General features: G+C 38.7%; 1 protein-coding gene across 9 annotated transcripts in view; it reads left to right on the forward strand.

Annotated features, from left to right (window-relative positions):
• MCC (MCC regulator of WNT signaling pathway) overlaps positions 1-22,266 on the forward strand; it is a 238,735-nt gene that overhangs the window by 178,344 nt on the left and 38,125 nt on the right. For all 9 annotated transcript variants that reach the window (XM_063424042.1, XM_063424043.1, XM_063424041.1 and 6 more), the window contains 7 exons: positions 1,793-1,956; positions 7,411-7,617; positions 16,659-16,805; positions 17,104-17,193; positions 17,838-17,986; positions 19,725-19,865; positions 21,021-21,121. In XM_063424042.1, the coding sequence (XP_063280112.1) occupies positions 1,793-1,956; positions 7,411-7,617; positions 16,659-16,805; positions 17,104-17,193; positions 17,838-17,986; positions 19,725-19,865; positions 21,021-21,121 (999 nt within the window). The remainder of the gene's footprint in view (positions 1-1,792; positions 1,957-7,410; positions 7,618-16,658; positions 16,806-17,103; positions 17,194-17,837; positions 17,987-19,724; positions 19,866-21,020; positions 21,122-22,266) is intronic.

Raw genomic sequence — 22,266 nt, forward strand, 5'->3', positions numbered from 1 at the left:
CAGGCAATAAAACACCTACAGCTAGAACTGTGAATGCTCTCCAGTACATCTTGCAGAGCTTGTGATTGGGCTGTGCTAGTTTTCTGTCAGAAATGGGGTTCTCACATTATAAACTATTTTATGGGAGAAATGCCACTTCAGATCAAATCCCAAATCACAGACAAAGTCTTGTGAAGGTTGTTTAAATGTACAAAATGCTTATTACAGAAGATGTTATGGAAAAAAGCAAATTCAAGAAAACAAAACACAAGGTTCTTACAAGTAAGCATGCTGCTTGCTATATCCTGCTTGTAAGTGAGTGGTGGTATTATTATGAAGGGCTTTCTTGGTATTACTGTAACACATGGGCAGCTGCTAATCGGGTGGCTGCTAATCAGAAATTAGTGAAATGACTTCTCAGAAAAAAACCTTTCATATATTGCCCATTCAACTTTTTCGTGCAATGCTGTAGCATCATTCTAAACTCTTCTTTTTGGTCAGCAATAGGTTTGTGTTTATGTCTGTTAGGCTGTGGAGTTAGATAAATGATAATAAGTTTGCAGTTTATTTCTTTCTGTTCCTCTCATTCCTTCATTCAGCAGCTCTCAGTCTTCCCTTGCACAGGGAGGTTTCAAGGCAGTCCACAACAATTTGGTGACTTGTGTCTGTTAAAATTCAGACCCAGTTCAATGCCACACTGTTTTACTGCCCTGCAAGAACCACAGCTATGAGACTACCACAAAGTTCTGACCATGGTGAAGCGCTTACAGCCTCATTACAGGAATCACCCCTTCACCAAGAATGTCCGCCACTGTTTTTAGTGGGATAGAGGAGCTGTGGATGTGCTGCTGCCTCATAGTGCACCCCTTGTGTGCTCTGCTGTGGGTAGCTGCTGCAGACTCTTACCTAGCAAGCTGGAAAGACTGACTGGCACATCCAGGAGACAGCACAAGGGTGAACTCTGCCACAGGTCTGCCTTAGGAACTGCCACTGTCCATCACCAGAGGTCAACTCAAGAGAAACGAAAATAATTTATGGAGTGAGCTAGCAAGGTACAGAGACCTACTTGTTTTCACATAAGTGGAAGATGCTATGGCAGTGGGTGCTAGAATAGGTTTGCCTGAAGACAGGAAAGAAAGTAATTCTCTGTGATACTTTAATTAAAATAGTGTTGTATATGTTGGTAATATGATTGTAGTATGGAACATAACAAGCTGTGGTGTTATGATCTCTGAATATTCTGCAGCTTTATTTGAAGGAGTAGCTACTAAGAGAAAACACAGCTCTAAGGTAGTTGCTAGGAATCATTTCTGTAAACACCATGCTCTTTTAAAATCAGGCAGTACCTAAGTACAGCCACAAAAATTCCTCTGAAAAACATCAAGTCATAACATCCCTGAACGTACCAGACAGAAAAATGCTGTATTTACAGAGACAAACATATGACATTAATTAAATCAGGGTAATAGACCTTGAATGGCCAGAAGAACAGCATAAAGAAATGTCACAGAATGTAAGCATATAATATCTTAAAATGTTCTCCAGAGAAGAGGGAGTTTTGAATAAAGAAAGAACACTTCAGATAAGCTGTGAGGCTATTATGTGTCAGATGAGGGGTAGCTCATGATTTCAGTTGATGTGATTAAGGTATTTAAGCCTATCAGTTGTCGAGGAAAAAGTGATGGCAAGGACATTCTTTGACCAGTATCACTCCAGCTGTTCTGCAGCAGACACTTCCTGGTTGAGAGTTTGTTTTTTCACTGAGTCACTAATTGTTGTGATGTTTGTTTTGTTTTGTCTTGCTTTCTTTTAGATAACTGTAGTGACTTGAATTCAGAATTGCAGAGAGTGCTGACAGGTCTGGAAAATGTTGTCTGTGGAAGGAAGAAAAGCAGCTGCAGTTTATCAGTGGCAGAAGTGGACAGGCACATTGAACAACTCACTACTGCCAGCGAACATTGTGATTTAGCCATTAAGGTAATGGTAACATTAGGCTCTAAAATGCAGCGTATTCATTGCCTGAGACACCTGATCACTTCTGTAGTAATTGCACTTTGCTTCCAAAGGTTAAAAGTACTTCACAAAAGTCAACTCAAGTTCACGGTGTGTGCTTAGTAAGTAGTTACACACCTATTCTACACCTTCCAAGGTCCAGGAGGAGCTACTTTGGACCTAAAATCAGAAATGTATTTGTCTTATGCTCATTTCAAAGATAAGAGAAATAGGGATACTCAACAGTTAATATACTTTCTTAAGCAATTTTGCTTATCCAGCAAATAAGTTGTCACTTGCCCAAGGTCCTACAGGTAATCATTGACCAGTGACTGAAAACATGCTATGTATGTTTGTGGCTGGCTAAGTTGTGATTGGCTACCTTAAAATATAAAGCTGTCCTGGTTCCAGCCAGGACTGGGTTGTTTTTTGCAGTAGCCAGGAGGGGGTGTGGCCAAGTAATCATGTATCCCTCATTTTCCAGGAAAGAGGGAAGTGGTCCCTTCCTGGTCGTGTGTTCTTGGGGTGAGAGCTCATGTGCAAATTGTCCATTTCTTGTACACTCTCTTTACTGGTATTTTTGCTGTTACTGTTTATTTTCTTACCTCATTGCTGTTTCCAGTAAATAGTTCTTATCGCAACTCCTGATCTTTGCCTTTTGTGCCTCTTATTTCCCTGTCCGTCCTCTCACAGGGGACTGAGGAGTGAGTGAGCAGGGCATCATTTGGAGTTGTTTCAGTGGGAACACTAAATTGGGTGTCTTGGTTTGAAAGACAGATATCTGCTAGGAAGGGGCAGGACCTCCCTAGAGATGGAGAATTCAAATCCCCTCCCTCCAAATTATTCCAATTAAAAGGAAGATTAAAGGAGTTTTCAGGCAGAGGTATGGGGGTAGGAATAACAGTTCTTTACTAGTATATATGACAAAACGACAAACAAACAACAACTACAGCATCAATAATAAACAGAACCAAGAACCTTGAGGGCTTTCTTTTACAAAAGCCCAGAGCAGTTTGATCTGGGTGCCCCTGCAGGGCTCCGAGAGGCTGAACTGGAAGGAAGGAAAAGTCCCGGGCTGGTGGATGAGATGAGGAGCTCTGCGCTGGCAGCTGGAACAGCAGGGGTGTCCCGGCAGGGCTGGGCAGTGCAGGGCTACAGAGTAGCAGGAGAGCCTCAAAGGTCCGAAGAAGCAGCGGCGGTGGTGGGAGAGGCTGGAGAAAGCGAGTTCAGGATTCCCGGGTACACAGCAGATGACGATAGATTTCCCAGGACGAGGCAGAGGCAGAGGGCAGCCTGACCGTCCTCCTCGGCGCTGAGTGCAAGAGTGCCTCCCCCTCCCCCTCTGAGGGACACTCCCAGGGACTCAAAAACAATAGGTGTAGCTTCGTGCTGCTATATCCCTCAAGCACTCTTTTTGTTCTGACTAAGTAGTCATTAAGGCTTCTTGGGAACTTATGGGAAAAAATTCTGTGAGAAGAGGAAAAAAAAAAAAAAAAACCAAAAAACCAAACCCAAATCTAACCCCCAACATTGGGGAACATCATTCCTAAACCAGAGCAAAAGCTAATTTAACATGAAGCATTAGTTGTGCGTTAGTTCAAATAAGATAAGTCAACCTCAGGAACAAATAATTCAAGTGATATCTATATGTGTTGCGTTTATTGTGAATGTTACAGAATAAGGAGAGGGATGCTTGCTGGCATATGTATGAAAAGGCACTGCAGTTCGGAACCTGAAAGCAAGAAAGCCACAGAGAATCTTCCTATATTCAGGGGAAGATGTGAACAAGCTTTTTGTGTTGGGTGGAAAGGTATCAGTGACTCATTTGTACAAGAAAAATTGTACTGACAATTTGCTCTTGAAGTGAGGAAGTCTGTGATCATTCTAGATGGTTTTGACAGCCCTTTGTCCTCCTACTGAGAAAAGTTCCTTCTGTTCCTGGTGATGCCTGAGGAGTATAACAAAATATAAAGAAATTGATGTTGTGTGTATATTTGACTTTTGGTTTCTTGAGATCAGTATGAAAGCGATTTATTTGAGTGTCTGAGAGGATTAGGATCAGTACTTTGAATATTGCCAAGTACTGTTCGGAGTTTTTAGTGTTAGTTGCTTTCAGAAGTCACTATTCACCAATAGAGAGACTGTGGATTCTGGGAAATAGGTAGAGATCAGCTTGTGTGAGGCCCACAGATGTATCTGAAGTGAGATGTGTTTAGTACAGCAAAACATACACTTAGAGCCCCTCTCCAGCATTGCACTCCTGGCTGCAGATCATTTCTGCTTTCCTGTTTCCTCAGAGAAAAAATGGAGAGAATTTCAAAGTGGATGGAATTGTGAATGGAAACCTGAAGTATTCTGACTACCTTTGGCCTTGGCTATTGGCTTTTTTCTTCACCAACAGACTAATGCATTTATATATTTCAAGTCCTTCAGCTTTGGTGGTTAAATTTCACTAGATTCCTTTTATTACAGCTGCTGCTGGATTATTTTTGCTTCCTTTTGATTATGTCATCCTAGCTAACTCAGTTGTTTCTGTCCCACAAAAACTGAAAAGATCTTGGAATTAAATTTATCAGATTGTCTTACGAACTGAACAGTTACAAAAGCATACTTTAAGAAAAGGATTTAAGAAAATTTCTGCAGAGTAGTCTGGTTAATGCTCTGTATATTTTTGAGAGCACATCAGCAACAGATACCTAACCACTAACATTTTGCTGATTAAAAAAGATGTAAAATTTCCAAGCATGAAACATTTAGAACATGAGAACAACTGTAGTGTGTTGGACCAAAAGTCCATCTGCCTAGTGGCAGGTGCTAATGGAAAGATAGCATCAAAAATGACAGCATAGCATATTCTCCTCCTTCCTTCAGAGATGCTTCTAGCAAAGTGGGTCTAGCAAAGGGCCTTGAACCAAAGACGATGTCTTTGTGTTTCATTGTAACGGGTGGAATTTTCTTCTTTGTTTCTATCAGCTGTGGTTCTGGATCTGTCTAGATTTTTGGCCTCCATGAATTCCATTAGGAAGGAATTCTGCCATTGCATTACCCCATGTGAAGAAGTACTGCTTGAGTGTCTTTTAAACCTGATACTTGCTGATTTAATCTGATACCACATCTGTAACATAGCACTTCTTGTAAAGACAGTAAGGCAGAAAGCACTGGTGACAGTGTCAGCAACAAGACTAGAATTACCATGATGTGACATCCTGCTGCTCTGTGCTCAGAACATGACATTGTAATTCAATCCCATACTCTGTGAAATTATACCTGAATTATCTGCTGTGCAGCAACACACCAGATAAAACTGCTCTGTAATGCTGCTTTGAAGAAAACTGATCAACATTATTTTATATAGCTGTATCTCTGTACAGTGTTTATGTTTTATTTTCCATGTAGGATGGTTGGTAGTATATTGAATACCAGAGAAGTGCTGTAGTGGTAGTGCTCTGACAAGCACTGGCCTAGGAAGGGAAAGGGTTAGGAAGATAGCAACACCAGAGCATGGGGAACAAGGAGGAAGGAGGCAGCAGCAGAAGTTCACATTAGAGGCCTGAGAAAACAGTAGGGAAAATTCTAGGGGAGTGTGGGGGGAAGAAGAGAGAGGAGAAATCAGCAACAGAGAGACACCATTTAAAATAAAGCTGACATCATCAAAAGAGAATGCTCCTGCCATTACAGAGCTTCTTTTTACATCATGAGATTAACTACCCTATGCTTACTCAGAACTTGAACTCTTCCTCATGCTCTGTTGAAACAATTTACCTGGTCATAATTTGAGACCTATGGATCCAAGTGAAGCTAATACAAAGGACACCTGCAGCTGCTTTAATCTCACAAAGATGTTGCAAGCCTCTGCTTTTTCAGAAAACTAATTTCAGTTTCCTGCCAAACCTGTAAGCAGAATTGCAGTGTAGATAATCGGATACTCTGTCAACAGAGTTTCATAATTGTGACTCTAAGTGTATTGCAGTGTTATGTAAGAGAGACATGAACTACAATTCAAAGTGATAAATTGAACAAATAATAACATTTTATTGATACCCCAAAGTCAGACAGTGCTGAAAACACGGGGAAAATTTCTTGCAGGAAAAAAACCAACCAGCTGTGTCTCCAGCTAGGCTTGTCATTTTCAGCTATACTCTAGTTGGTTTTTATTGGTCCTTCCCAATTTAAAGAAATAAACAAAGCAGTAAATATTATTCAGTAATATATGGAATCATAGGTTCATAGAATATGCTGAATTGGAAGGGACCCATCAGGACCCATCTTTTGAATAAAACTATTAAGTAGGTTATTATTAACCTTGGTTCATCAGTTATCTTTCATATTAGATGTAAAAAGTATAGGCTTTAGCTATAACTTGTTTTTGGATTAGCCAATGAAATGAAACTTTCTGCATTGCCAGTGATACATTCTTTTATTTTCCATGTCTTCCCATAATTTTAATACACACTGCTTTCAGGGAGATTCAAAAGCTTATGGACAACATTTAAAGTGGTCTTGCTTGTTGCAGATATCTTCCATAGTTAGACATGGAGGCACAGGCACAGCATACAGGTAGTATGTATATACAGTATTCAGGTAGTAGATTCCAAACTGCAGGTGGTTCCCCAACAGGCTATTATGCTGTGTTTCAGCACGTTAGTGGCCAGCCTGACTGTCAGTTCAGGCATGGCAATATTCCCTTGCTTGTGGTGGGTACTCATAGTTCAGTTTGTCAGACTGTAAGTTCCTGAATGTCCCTTGAACTGAACGGTGTCTACAAAGCACAGTTCTGAGCACAGAGGTGGGACAGAAAGTGCTGGATGGCATTGTGTCCCAGAGAAACCCAGGCTTTTTTTAGGTATTAGAAAGGCTGTAGCATCCCCTGTAAGCCTAGCCAAGGCCAGAGTTCTTTCTTGTATTTTGCTGTCACCTCAAGGGAAATGACATACTCAGGGCCATGGGAAAGAAGAGCCCTCTTTTAATGCTCTCCCACTCTTTTCATTGCCCTTTTGTGATGTTGGTCTAGCAATAAATAAGGCCCCATGCCATGCACATCCACAGACTGCTCATTTCTGCGTGTTATTCAATAGGGAAACAATAAGTACAGTGCTCGCCTGTGACAAGGAGTCATTAATTTTCTCTAAATTAATTTTGAGATTAAACTACTAAGGTTGCTGTCATTCACAGGTGACATGTTTTATTTGCATGAATTTGTCTGCTTTGGTGTTTCTCAGTATGAAATGTTTTAATGAAATGGTCAAACTGTCGAAGAAAATAAGTAATAATTTTTTTGATATTACTTAGCAAACAAAAGAAACAAACTAATGGTGTTGAGAGGCTGGGACTGTATATATAAGTGTGTAGAGTTGCCTATTAACACACATTTCTGTTCTATCTACCCATTAGTCCTGCTCAGTTGTCTTTGCCCCTGTTTGTTGATGACTGTTTCTGCAGACCGTGGAAGAAATTGAGGGTGTGCTGGGACATGACCTTTATCCAAACCTATCTGAGGAGAGGTCTCGGTGGGAGAAGGAGCTGGCTGGCCTGCGGGAAGAGAATGAGAGCCTCACAGCCATGTTGTGCAGCAAAGAGGAGGAGCTCAACAGGACCAAGGCCACCATGAACACTGTCCGTGAGGAGAGGGACAGGCTGCGTAGAAGGGTAAGGCTGCTGCAAAGATGATGCCTTCTTCTTCCTCCAATCTGTGTGATTTTTGTCACCAGAACAGGCTTCTCTTTAATCTCATTTCCTGTGCTACCTGTAGGCTTTGTTGTTTTCAAAGCTGGGCTATACAAATGACAAAACTAGGACAGAAATGAACATAATGGAAAAAGAGTGTGTGAAAAGCAGCCAGTGTGCACAACAGACTAATTTCAGAAATTATGTGTTAACAGAAAAAACAGTACTCTTATGCAGGGAAGCATAGGTAACTTGATACAGAGAAAACTGATGTTCATCTGGAGAACTTTCCTGTGAGGCTATTTTTCCTGTAAACAACAAATATTTCATTGTTATTGATAAGAATTCAATCTGTAATTAGGAGAAAGAAAAATAGCAGGACTCCTGTGAATGGGTAGTAATTATCATACTGAACAATGAGTAGTTCCAGCCATGTTCTGCTTGCCTGTCTACATTTTATGATGCTTTAAGGTCAGATAAAGGCTTTGCTTTGTGTGGAGTCCAAAGTTAAAAAAAAAGGGGGAAATTTGTTCACCAAAAAGGTGAAAGATCCAAGAGAATGTGACCTCGAGCTCAGTTACTTTTAAAATTTGTTAACTTTGTACCTGGTAAATTTGGAGGGTTTTGGTTAGATATGAAGTACTTTTGTTTTTAAAACAGGCAGTTTCAAGTTTGTGTTCAGTCTGAATGATAACTCAGACCACCATATCATGGTAAATTATTGCAAGGATTACTCTTTACATATTGGCAGCAGACTGTTTTTCACTGTTCTAAATCAACATTGTTCGGCAGAGATTGTGCCATTATAGCATGAACCTGCATCATATGAGATTTCTAGTCTCCAGATACAAAGCCACAAATTACCTTTTCAAAACTCCCTGTCTTCTCCTGACACTAAAAAGGTATGTGTGATGAGGCAAGAATCTTGTATTATATAAAGCAAGACCACTTCAACTTTTCCTTTGTAATTTTTTGTCTTATTATCTACCATAGGTTGTTTTCAGTCCTGAAACTTTTGGACAGATAAGGACAATTTTTTAATAGTGGAGGCAATACTACCCCTTGAGCTACAGAAGTAGCATTTATGGACTGGCTGGATTGTTGCCAAACTAAGGGGTTGGACATCAACACAAGCAGTCGGAGTTAAAGTGTGTGCTTGAGAAATTTGCTTACACAAATGCAGATATTGACACTCCAGGTGATACAGATCAATACTGAGATATCAAAGTAGAAAGATAGCTGGGGATAGGTGGCCTTGAGCATACAAAAAGGTTCCTGTTTTGAGAAGTATGGCATGCAAGTTAAGGGGCTTGGAAGAATGCTAACAATTTATGCTGACATCAAGGAACTCCTCAGCTGAGAAACACCAAAGGGGAAAGAATTGGTATTGTACCCTCAGGGATCAGCATGGCAGAGCCAGAGTGGCAAATTCAGTCCTATGAGGTATCAGAGAAGCTATTTTCAGTAGGGATTGGAAAAACTGTATAAGGAGTGGTGAGATCTGACCTGTGATTCTATAAGTTGTTTTTATCTCTTATGCATGTAAACATGCAGTTTGAATTGGCAAAAAATTATGTAGACAATGGTCAGAGAAATGGTCATTGTCCATGGAGAAGGGACTTGTCCTGTTCAGCATGGCAAAACAAATTCTTGATTTGTTTTCTCTGTACAAATGCTAGACAAAGAAAATAAAAATGGGAGTAATGGCTCTCTAAACTCAGGGACAAAACTGGAGCAAAAACAGACTGATACAAACAACTTGTGGCTATCTGAGGTTAGACTGTGAGATGTCCAAGACACAAAAAGATTGTGGTTCTGAAAAAATAGTAAGGAGTAAGGCTACTGACTACTTTCTAAATTGAGCTTTACAATATTAGTTATGTTTGTATAATGAAATATATAATTATACTAAGATACCTGTTAAAACCAGAGTCATTACATTAGGATTGTATCTGAAGGAAAGCAGAAAAAGCCAAGTTAACACAGCTGCATTAATTCTAGAGCCAGCCTTAGCACCTTTTTATGATTCTGCTATGTTTGTCTGCCTGCCAGCAGTTCCAGTTCTCTATTATGGAAGCATTTCTGGTGGAAACAGAATGAAGGTCATTGGTTGTTTCAGTTGTTTGCAACTATAGGGGACTTTAATGAAATCTAGTAATTAATACAATCCTTATCATTCAGAACAACTGATTTATTGCCTCCACCAGAGAGGTTAGTTCATGACATATGACCCTGTCTGCACACTATGTAATGGTTTCTCTGGAGACCGTATTTGCATTTTTAATGTAACTTCATGTCTACAAGGGCAACAAAATAAATGTTGTCTTTGGCCTATGAAATATTTTTTATATGCCAACTGAACTCTAGAGTCACTTTAAATTATTTCCCTGGAGAGTGGGAAAGGAGATACAACTAAAATTTAGTTGTTGTCCTCAAATTAAATTGGGTGAAGTGAACAAGCTTGAAGTTGAGCAGATCAATAGGTCTATTCCTTCAGCCAATACCTGTAATCAAGCAGAGTGCTTTCAATACAATTTTCTCTGGCTTGTTGGAGATTTAATTTAATAAATGAATTTATTTACTGCGCTCGAGAGTTAACAGATTGAGCTGCTCTCTGGAACAGTAGCTAAGAAACAACATACATTCATAGTTTGTTTCTCTCAGATCATTAGCAAGTGAGGTAATTGCTTACTTCTGTAGGTTTTCTGCAGTGTAACAGCTAATAATGCAGAGGTTTATTTTACCTCTGTATTATTTTACTGTATGAAAATCTATTTAGGTCTGGGCCGGTCAGTGTCCTAGAAACTACTTACACATAGCCTGAATCCAGTAATACGGATAAGATGGTGGGGAACTTCTGTACTAGTCTGTGGGATTAATGTTATTATTACATGAGAATAAGGCGGTAATCAGGTCAGCACTATTTACAACTGCTATACAGGGTAACAGGCTTAAGTAGTAGAAGAGAAAGTAGTGTTTGTGTTCTTACACAAAAGCCCTTGTATTCAGAAGGGGATTCAGATGAGCAGCAGTGAAACAGCATATAAACTCCATCTTGACTGCAAAGTAAAAGTTGTGGGTTTTTTAATTACTGTCCATGAAAGTTGCCAGATGAGTGGTACCTCAGCACAGTCTTAAGGAGCTGATTGGCATAAAAAGCAGTGGGTGTGGGCAGCATTCAGACTTCCATGCAGCTATTCTGAAGAGCTAAGTCTGAAATGAAAAAGCAGTTCCAGCTCTGGAAGTCTGTTAAATCTGGTCTCTGCATGAGCTGTATGCCAGCTTGTTCAGTTAATCTCATGTTTCTGGTTGTGAAGGTTGCTTTGTACCTGCTCCAAACTCAGCTGAAATCACCACTCTGACCAGAACAAAAACACTTCATTAGCTGTCTTCAACTAAGACACTAATGAAAACATAATCTGTGAAGTAGTTGAAAATTAGCATTTTATGTGTGATCCCATCAGCTGCCCACATTTCCGACTCCAGAGAGCTTTGATTTGAGCAGAGGGCTCTCCCAAAATATGTGGTTCTTTTGGACAATTGAAACCTAGCCCTGCCACAGCAGAACTCAAATTCTTGGCCTTGGAGGTATTCTTGGGCTCACATTGAGCTCAGATGACACAAAGCTGGCAGGATCTACTGGAGTCTATTTTGTAGTCATTCCTGTTGGGATCAGAAGGTATTGTTCCAGATTGCTGAAGAACACTGATACATTATGGACCCTTAGAGATTATTATCTGCTTGCACAGCTTGAAGTGACCCTGGAGGTGTTCTGTCTCCTTTGTCTCTTGGTGAGCACCAGAAACCTGAGGTACCAGCCTAAATCTATTTCCATTCTCTGCATCCTTCACTTGCATGGTATTTGCTTATGCAGTAGCATCTCCTCTTGGGTATCAACAAAGTAGGGTTTTATTCCTGTTTCCAAGTTTGCATGCAAATACTCAATGTTTAATTGACTTTATAGATACCAAGAAAGATTTTTTTTACCATACTCAGTCGATCACAACAGACAATACATAGGAACTCAGACTATGTTTGCTCTGGTGCTCATGATATAGGAGAGACTGAAAATTATCTGACTGTAAATAATTAACACTAGGACTTAATGAAACATAAGGGATTTTTTTGGCTGGGAAGGACCCTCACCACTCAGGGCAGGTCAAATTATTATACTGGTTTGATTTGACATCTTCTACTCCACAGATTTGCAGTATGCATGAATAAGTTAGAAAGTGGGAGAAGTTCACTCCCTGTAGTCTGTTGTACTTCCTCCTCTGTATAATAGAGGTGTCATTATGTATTCGGGACAGCTGATATAATTATATAACTCCAATCTTCTTGGAGGGCATATAGCAATGTTTATTAAAAAGCACACCCTTTTTATACACTGTTCTAATACAAGTGAACATGATTGGTCATTCAGACCAATACCTTTTCATAAACATCTTTGCAATTAAACAAGTTGGAGAAACAGCAAGTGCAAAGATTAGAAATTGTTTGGAATGTCTTCTCCCAGTTCTTCCAGAGCAAATGCCTGGGAAAGACTGTCTGACTTGCTTTCCCACAGGCTCTGCAGCCTGATACCTAAAAATTTCTCTTTGACCAGGCTATCTGCATCCACATAGAGGAAAGGAAATGAAGCAGCATTAAAATGCTGGGGGAAAAATGACCTATTACTTGACGGGTTCAAAGGTACTGTATGATAAAACAGGTCACAAATAGGGCAGAACAAAAAGAATCACAGGCATGTAACTCATTTGAAACTGGTTTAGAAACAAAAGCAGTGGGTGTCTTTTGAACGTGGATATCAGTGACAAAAACAGGCAGTTTGTAGCTGTGTTTTTTTATTTAGGATATGTTAATGAATCATATAATTGTCACTATGCATGCATAAATAAAAATACTAAAAACATGCTTCTCAGAGTCATGGTTACAAATAATGAGAATATTCCACTGAATTTTTTTTTTATAGCCCATGATGCATTTGGACAAACATGTCTGTGACACCTGTTAATAGCTTATTAAGTCTTTCATAAATTGGGCATTGCTGTAGTGTCAGCCCCTTTTCTCTTCTATCCTTGCTTTCTTTTTATTTAGTTCGTAAGGGGATAAGAAATTACCTTTATTTTTTCTCTATGTCCTACTCCAATTCTCATTATTCAAAGGAAAAAAATTAGAAATGCAGCTCAACAATTGGCTCTATTGCAAACCATCAAATATTAGAAAGTGACATTTCAAGTTACTTATGTTTATAATAATAACTTGAGAACATCTGTTTGCACCTAACTTTTTTTTAGTATCTAGGTTATCCATTGTTCTGAAACCTAATGGCTCTGTTGCCTAATGCACACCCCTTAATGCACCTGCTCCTGCTCTTTCTAGGGTTCCAGCATTTCTTTACTTCTGTAATTTCTTGGACTTCCTCCAATCATTCAGAAGATATTTCCTTTGTTTTTTTTTCTGGATTTCACAGACGTTTCTCTGGATTTCTCCCTTTTTCCTTCATTTTCAACTCCTTTTTTTTTTCTGACTATATATAATAAGATCTGCTTGCCAGACAGCTTCCACCTCATTTTAGTGCTTCAGAAGTTTATGCAGTTTTTATACTCTTCTGCATGTTTCTGTTTTTAAACTAGTATGATGAAAGGACTCAAGAAATTTTTCTGTAAATCCTTCCTGGTTACACCTTCCAAACTCAGAAATCCACACTCTTCCTGTCTTACAATGTAAGTTTTTGGGTTTGTTTCTATACTTGTCTTTAGCTATTGCATTTTGCCAATTTTGTCATTGATTTGCTGTAAGATATTCTCTTCCTCTCTCTCCTATTTCCAAGTGTTTATTGTGTGTCATGCACAGTACTGCAGTTTACCTTCATTCTATGAGTTAACCTTCAGAATAATTTCTATTACATTGGTAATGATGCTAAGGACTTGACAATTTTTAATCTCCACTTTTAAAACCACTCACCAAACCGGAGAAGAAAATGGCTTGTCTGAACTGTGATTTGGGTTTGGGGTATTTTTCTCTCCTTTGGTCAGTCTTCATTTTTTCTGTAGATTAGCTACCAGTGTGGAAAAGTACTTTCTGAAGAGATGCTGGCAACTCCTCCATTTACAATGGAGGTTTTGGTGACTGTATATTGTTACCTAATGTGTCTCTGGGCAGTGTGGTAGGTGGGCAACCCAGTCACAAGATGCTTGGTGAATGTGTCAATTGTGAGATGAGTGATTTTACAGGTCAGACAAACTTGCCCTGTTATCCTGCTCAGAATTAGCATCCAGCACTCAGTGTTGCTATAATTAGTGCAGTTATTTATAGCAGTCAATTTAGCATATAATTTCATAAATGAAGTCCTGACTTAGTAAACAAGGAGGGCAGTTAAGCAGACAGCTTCTTTTTGTGGTTGCTTCTAGGATACAATATTAAGGTAGTGAGTTGCACAGATTAATAACTGTCCTGTGTTCTGAGTTTCCTTCTAGAAGTGCTTTCCTGAGCAAAGCTTTACCTGACTAAACTCTTAGCTGAGTTCATTTCTCTTTCTGTTGCCAGTGTCGTTTTACAGACTTGTATGAATAATTAGCTTTGTAATTCTGGCCAAAAGTCACTTCCCAGTAAGAAAACACAGAATAAAGAAAACCTATCTGCATTAATGGTCTGTGTGATACAGTCTTTGCATAAGGTAGTTCGAAATTTCAGAGTCTACCAACACTTGGCATTTAAGCAGCTTTACCACTCTCTTTCCTGGCTGCACTTAAATTGAAAATGCTACTTGCTTTTGGACTGCAATTTTCCAGGACTGGCTTCTGAGCATGGATGAATATTTTAGCAATGTTTTAAGTTGGTCATGGAGGCTGAGGTTTTATTTTATAAAGAATACATCCAAATGGTCTTCCTATTTGTTTGCTTTTAAACAGTGCTGTAACTTAAGCACTTGATGAATTTAGTTTGGAACAGCCTGGGTTGAAAGAAATAGTAATAAATGGCAATTCTGACTTAATTAAGTTTGGGGATTGCTTTTTTTTTTTCTTTTTTTCTTTCAGTGTCAATGCCACAGCACAAATCCAATCTGCAGTGACGTCTGCAAGCAAAAATATGCATGTGTGGTTTATTTCAGGTTTATGAATACCAACAGGCTGAAATTATTGGTTTGCACCAGTAGAGCACTTCTGTCCTTAAGTTTTGCATTAGTGCAGCTATACCCATGTTGAAGCTAAATATGTCTGTATGAACAAAGGAGGCCTCAGCTGCAAATATGTAGAAGATACTTGCTGTGGATTTGCACTTCATACACTCTGCTTCATACACTCTGCATTCATTTCACTTAACTTCATTAGAAAATTGCAGTTAAGAAACATAACTCTGGGTCAAGCACCATATCAATTTTTCAGCAAGTTACATTTAACATTGGGGGATTTGTTTTGAGGTTGTGTGCACTTTAGTTATTTGGAATCATTTTGTTCAAGGTGTACCGCTCCTTCCCAACTGAGCAGGAAACTTAAAAGTGCAGTGTGACTTTGTGTGTTTTTATTGTTGCCACCTATGGCTTTTAAAAAATACCGTGTGATATAAAACACAAAGGGTTTTTTTCTTGTTTTGTAATTTGTAAATGTCTAAAAATGCTTTTGACTCTAAGTGTGCAGGCAGTCTGTCCTTCAGTTTGTATACAACAGAGGGAGAGGCAGGGATACTCTTCAGGAAATAGGAGCAGGCTGTAGAGGATTGTAGGAGGCATAAATTACTGCTTTGGTGACTGGGCAGAGTTCCAATTTGAACTCTTTCCTCTCTGCAGTCGGTTGAAGCATCTGTTGTACAGAAAACATGTGATTGCTGCTGCTGCTTCAAGCAGAGATTCGTAAAACACTGTCCTGATGCACCGAGACCTAAGAAAGTCTAAACTTTGATGCAACTTTAATTTTATTTTTTTTTTTTTACTAAGGGACATCAGCTTGCTTAGTCTTTGTATAAGTGCATTTAGTATAAAATCCCACCCTTCTTTAGATAGTAGGAATCACAGTTGCATTTCATGCTGCATACAAGAAAAGATATCAAATGGGCAGAACTTTACTTGACTGGACTTCTGATAAAATTTCACAAGTTCTGTTTTGCAGAGGAACTGTTCCAACAAAATCGCATAGAAACATGTGTATTTAAAGAAAACTGTGGTCAGGGGAATCTTCTCTTTAGATGGTTTCATTCACCTTCTCCCATCTCACACTCTGTCATCTGTGGGGAAAAAAGAGCTCTGTCACTTTACCTTTTGTTGTAACTGTTGTGTTAAGCAAACCATTCCTTGTCTGTTCAGAATTATTCCAAGGCAAACACTATAATCATTAGCACAGCTATAATTTGGCTCCTGCAGACCGTGTTTTTTTTAACCTTTAAACTGATAATCGTTTGACATCTGTTCTACGAATATCTGATGTATTATGAGGACCATGCAGTGTTTGCAAGCTGTGTTTACAGAGAGCTTTGCAGACTGTTGGTTGAGTACCTTGCTGTTTTGGGGTTTTTTTTTCGTCTGTACATTACTCACTAAATGATAGCTTTAGTTGACTGTAGTTTTGAAGCATGATTAATGTTTGAATTTCTTTAACCTTTAAATATGACCAAATCATCATGTGATTTATTTATGTCAAGAATTTTTTTCAGCACTGGAGTTTTCCATTAACAGGATGATTGTAATTTGATTTGTTTAGCCATCATTATCTTAGGCTGGAGCATTAGCTTTACCCCAGAGAGAATAATTTCTATAACTATAGTACAGCTGAAACTTTGGATAATTATTCTACAGTGGTATGTTTGCATATTTCCACATTGCACATAGTTTAAAAAATTGATGGCTGTGGGATTTTAAAAGAACCTCCCCACTCATCTGCTCCCTAAGTGAAAACTTCACAGCCACCACAGTACAAAAATGTAGCTTCTGAAGCCAGAAGCAATTAGACTTGGCTAGACAATGAGAAAATCTCCAGACTATTTAAACCATAAAAGTGGAAAAATCAGAATGTTATGTTTTATTGCAGGTTCGGGAGCTGCAGACTCGTTTGCAGAGCATGCAGGCCACAGGCCCATCCAGCCCGAGCCGCCTCACTCCTGCCAACCACCTCATCAACCCCAGCACAGGAGAGCTGAGCACCAGCAGCAGCAGCAATGACATTCCCATTGCCAAGGTGGGATTTGTCTGTTTGTAACCCTTCTCATGACCTGGGAAAAGCAGGCTTCATTTTGTGCTGTGCAAGTGTGGGATTAACTGGGAGATATTTATGGGAGTCCTGAGCAGGTCCATGAACTTGAACTGTGGAAAGCAATTAAACATTGTTGATTGTAGTTCTCTCAGTTACAATGCAGGGCTCAGTTCTCTAGAAGTTTGCTTCAGCTTTGCGAGTGTAACTGGAGAACAGGTGGGGTTTGTGTGATCTTTATGGGGTGTGGGCTGCTGTGTAATCTGTGCAGCATTCTGATTTACAGATTGCTGAAAGAGTGAAGCTTTCAAAGACAAGATCAGAGTCTTCATCATCTGATAGACCTGTCTTAGGATCAGAAATCAGCAGCATAGGGGTAAGGACTAAGGACTTGCGTGATCCATGTTCCAATAAAAGCATTGTTTTCTTAATAGAATTAATATGTGAAATATCTGAAAATACTTTAAAAGCTAGTTTGAGCAAAATATTTCAAGAAAGAATATTTCACCCAGTATTAAGATCTCATTTTCTCATAATTCGTGGCTAGAAATCATTCTTATGAGTGACTTCAAGAGGAAAATTTTGAAGTCAGTTCCACCAAAATATTCTTCAAGTTTCATTTCACAGCTTTCAACCAACAGTGAACTGGATTCTGCTTTTGAAATGCCAGTGTAAATCAATAACGTTGTTGTTATTGTGTGTTAATATTTGTTTAACTGAAGAACTTGACTCTAACCCTTTGCTAAGATCTCAGGAACATAAATAACTTGCATAGTAGGCTTTTTAAATGTATAATGAAATAGTGGACTTCACCCTTGGTTAGTAGAATTTTAGAACAAAATGGCTTCTAAAAGTGGAATCTTGTAAATGTTCTATTCAACATAAAATTCAAAACAAAAACTGACTAATGAATGTATTGAAGTGAGTGCATGCAAGTTAATGCAGTTCTCCATGCAGAAAGTATCTGGGAGAAATCCAGTGAGTATCTGTTCACAATGATCTATTAAGTGCCTTCTGCAGGTGTCTAGTACCGTGGCTGAACACTTGGCACATTCGCTCCAAGACTGCTCAAACATCCAGGAAATCTTCCAGACTCTCTATTCACATGGATCTGCTATTTCTGAAAGCAAAATCCGGGAGTTTGAAGTCGAGACAGAGAGATTAAATAGGTGAGCTGGAAAGTTAGATGTGCTCATACATGTTGTGTCTTCTGTTAGCTTCATTAAAGTTGACTGCTTTTTTTACCCTTTTTGAACATTTCTTAGTTCATTTCCAGCTCAGCTGTGGCAGCTGCAGATAAACATGGAATGTGGTTGCTGAAGAGGAGATTGAATCATGTGCTAAGGATTCTTTCCATGAGTATAAGTTTGTTCGTGCATTATTAGATCAGCACAGCACCTTCCCCTGTCTGCACTGTGGTGTGTCCCTCTCTGTGGCTGACCAAGTAGTCATGGCATATTTTTTCATAAGACACATTACTCCTTGAAATAAGGAGTCTCATAACTTAGTTCTCATCATTCTGGAATTAACTTGCTTTGTTTTGTCCTGAAGAAACAGAATAATAACATTTAACTGTCTCAATAAAAGTACTGATGTGTGGTGGTGTGGCATATATACCAGGAAATAGGTTTCTTTCTATGCAGAAGAGGGATTGCAGCTTTCTAGTTGCAGTTAAAATACTTGCTGCTGTTATTGTCCTTTAGCAAACTCTATCAAAACCAGTGTTTGATGTCTTTTTTGGCACATAAAATCAAAACTGTGGATCAGGAATATGAGAATCATTTCTCAGCATGTCTCTATCCAAATTTTGTCTTCCCCACAGCTAGCTCAAATATAGTCTGATCAGTACCATATCTCTTTTTATTTATAGCTCATATTTTTGTAGTGCTGCAAAACGTGATTCTTGTTTTCTTTTTTCTTTTTTTTCTTTTTTTTCTTTTTTTTTTCCTGTACACTGCACAATTTTGCTTTGACAGCGTGTATCATTATAGAAGATACCAAGATACAGAAAGTGACAGTTCTGGCATCTAGAAAAGTCAAGGCTTTATTCTGGTAACTGAACAAATGGTATACTAGCGCATCTTATTCTTCTTTGTCAAGAATTCTGTGATTTTAGAGTCCTGGATGGCATGGATTTCTCCATTAGCTGCCTGTGCAAGGTTTCAAATTGTTTGTCTCTCTGGTTTTGGTATATATCAAATTTTTACAGTTAGGCATAGTATATTGATGTGTGGATCAGTTGTCAGCAGAGAGAATAAACAGTAATACTGATACTCTGAATCTTTATTTTCATGTTAAGGGTTAACCTTGTTGAGGAGGGCATTACAGTTAAGCTTCTGTTTGACTTTTGCCAGAACATTTGGAGGTTACATTACCCCATTGAAACCTCATTCCTAGTTTGTAGGTTCCCTCTCTAATCACTACCCAAATATGTGTTCAGGTGTAATGGTTACTCTGGATTTTCAGAAGAAAAGGAGGCATTTATGCAACTGCATAAATCCCTGCACACACCCACAATCACAGTAATGAATATGCCATTTAAAACAAGTTGCAAATGTGGCAGCAGAAAGTGAGGAATGAAGGCAGAAAATTTGAGCGAAAGGTTAATATGAAACTGTCCTATGCAGTCTTGTGGTTGCGTAACAACGGTACAGTATTCTGCTTGCTGCTACTGCACAGGGTTATGACTACATTTTATGGGGAGGAGAAGAGGATGACTTAAGAGAAATTTCTGTCCTCTTGGCTTTTGATAGGTGATACAAAACTGATGGATTTTGCGACCTTCATTAAAAATCACTTGTGTAGACCGAGAAATTTTCATTGTTTCAAAGTATGATTGTCCTAGAATTTTCAGGACAGTGATTACAAGTTAAGCTTAAAGGTTGCAAATGACTTGATTTTTTGCAGCCGTATTGAACACTTGAAATCCCAGAATGACTTGCTGACAATAACACTGGAGGAGTGCAAAAACAATGCAGAGAGGATGAGCATGCTTGTGGGCAAGTACGAGTCCAATGCCACAGCCCTCAGGCTGGCACTGCAGTACAGGTATGTACCTACATAGAGGCTTCCAGCCAGGAAGAGGGAGCTAGGGACACTTGGTAGAAGTATTTGGGAGTGAAGTTGTTGGTGTGACATAATAATTGTTTATTTTTTGTTTCCTCCCTGAAAAAGCACCCCTTTGGTTCAACTACCCGACTAACTAACCAATTGAAGTTTCTACAGTGTACTTCAACTGTAGTTAACCAGCATCTAACAGGAATGTAGAGGTTTATCTCTTGATTCTTAAATATGGATTAACATATGGATTAACATTTGAATTAGGGGTTATATGTAGCTCAGACTGGCTTACCAGCTTATCCAACCTTAAGATACAGATTGTCTGTACCTTTCCTAAGATCAGTGGACCAGAGAGTGTTATACTGAGAATGACTTTGTATTACTTTGTATTATCAGTTGGAATTGTGGATTAATGGCTTGGTATTTGGTAATAAATATCTAAATTTGCATCAAACTCTTTGCAAAAATGTGGTGTCACTTAACGCCTTCAATTGCAACTAATTTGAGACAGGTAGGTTTGGACTTGGAACAAATCGTGAGCCTTTCAAAGAAGATATTCTTTTACTATCAGCCTTGAGCAAATTGCAGTGAAGTGTTAGGTGCTAATAGTATATTAGTATATATTTTTAAAAACATTAAAATGCAACAGGATTGTGTGACTCATAAATATTATTGGAAGCTGTTCTTTTGTAAGGAGAAACATCTTACAACCAGAACACAACAAGAAGTATTTTTCTTGTATTTTTTCTGCTTACAACACTTTGTGTAGTATAATTATATTGTTGAGTATAGAATACTGTATATTGTAGAGTAAGAAGGTCTGGGAAGAGTTTCTCAAAGGGATCATCTTGACCACTGTTTGTATTGTCACCTGTTTAAAAATGTGCTTCTGGAGCTTCCTTTATTTCAGGTCACTCTCTTGTCTTTACTTGAGGCTGGCCTGGTGCTATTACAAGAATGGGGAGACTGATGAATGTTTATGATAGAAGCTATGTGTATAATATTTAATATCCCTGCTGCTAGACAATTAGTAGATAATCATGCAGTTAATCAGATATCTCTTTTTTTATTGTTGCTATTACAGGTGTTGTTCTTCTTCAAATTGCAGTTAATATTTTGTGTGGTTTTTCTTTTCTGTTTCAGTGAACAGTGCATAGAAGCATATGAGCTGCTGTTGGCACTGGCAGAAAGTGAGCAGAGTCTCATTCTTAGACAATTCAGACCTGCAGGTGTTGGTTCTGTTGGTAAGATGTCAATGAAATTTAAGGTTTTTTGGCATGTCAGTTAGCATTTGAATTAGTTGCAATGGTGAATCGTGTCATGACCCATTATTTAAGAATGCTCTTCAGTCAATTCTTGGTTTTAACTATTTAAATTAGTTTACACACCTCAAAATAGGGAAGAAATGCAAGAGCACAATTTAAAGTCACCTGTGCATGCGATCACAAGGAGATGCCTCTTCTGGCATGAGTGAGATTGTTGAAGGCATGCAACTGTACAGAGCAGAATAATTAAACAATACTTGTGAGCACAGGTGGCTTAGGACCATACAGCTGTGATAGTTGCAAGTCCAGATTCAGTAAGTTTGACTCCCCAGAAACAGTCTAATCTGTGCAAAACTGAGATTAAAATGATATAAAGGTAGCATTGAGTAGTTACAAATAAAAAAAATTTAAAAGGCTGTAATTTTTCACCCCCTGTTTTACCTTTGCTCCGGAATTTAAAAACATTCTGTCTTCTGTTTAGCCTGTATATTCTGGATTTTTCTTATTTTGTGGTTAGTTAAATCCTATGGCTAGGTATTGTTCTTTAATACAATACCTGCTAAGTAATGGAACAAACCACTATCATAGGTACAGTACAGTTCAGAAATTTGGAGCTTGGCATTGCTGCTGGCTCCATTCGTCTGATGGAAAGAGGTGATGACACAATGAAGTTCCAATGTTAGTAGTTCCATTCCTTTTATTGACAGGAGAAAGCAGTCATAGTAATCTTCAAGTAGAAAAAAAGGGAGCATTCAGAGAGAGAGAAACTCTTCATACTGTGCTAAGGAATAACAAGTGCCTAGTGTGTTAGGAGACTGGCTTTTCAGTAGAGGGGATGTCTGAGATTTTCTTAAACCTTTCTCCAAACTCTGTTCATTCCTTTCCACAATGTGCTAGGGAACGTTTCCCAGCTGGCAGAGATCAGTGAGTAGGAAAAGTGAATTAAGGCTTGGATTTTCTATTCCTGTAGTGGTAGAAAGAAATCTTATAAGGGAGAAATACTTTGGGTTTCATCTGACATGCATTTTATGGAAGAGACTGTAGTTAAATTTTTATGTAGGTGTCTGTCTACAGCTCTTAATTTTAATATTATCAGTTACAGCCCTGAGATATAAGTAGTGCAA

Source organism: Prinia subflava, chromosome Z (genome assembly GCF_021018805.1).
Source record: "Prinia subflava isolate CZ2003 ecotype Zambia chromosome Z, Cam_Psub_1.2, whole genome shotgun sequence".
Taxonomy (NCBI): Eukaryota; Metazoa; Chordata; class Aves; order Passeriformes; family Cisticolidae; genus Prinia; species Prinia subflava.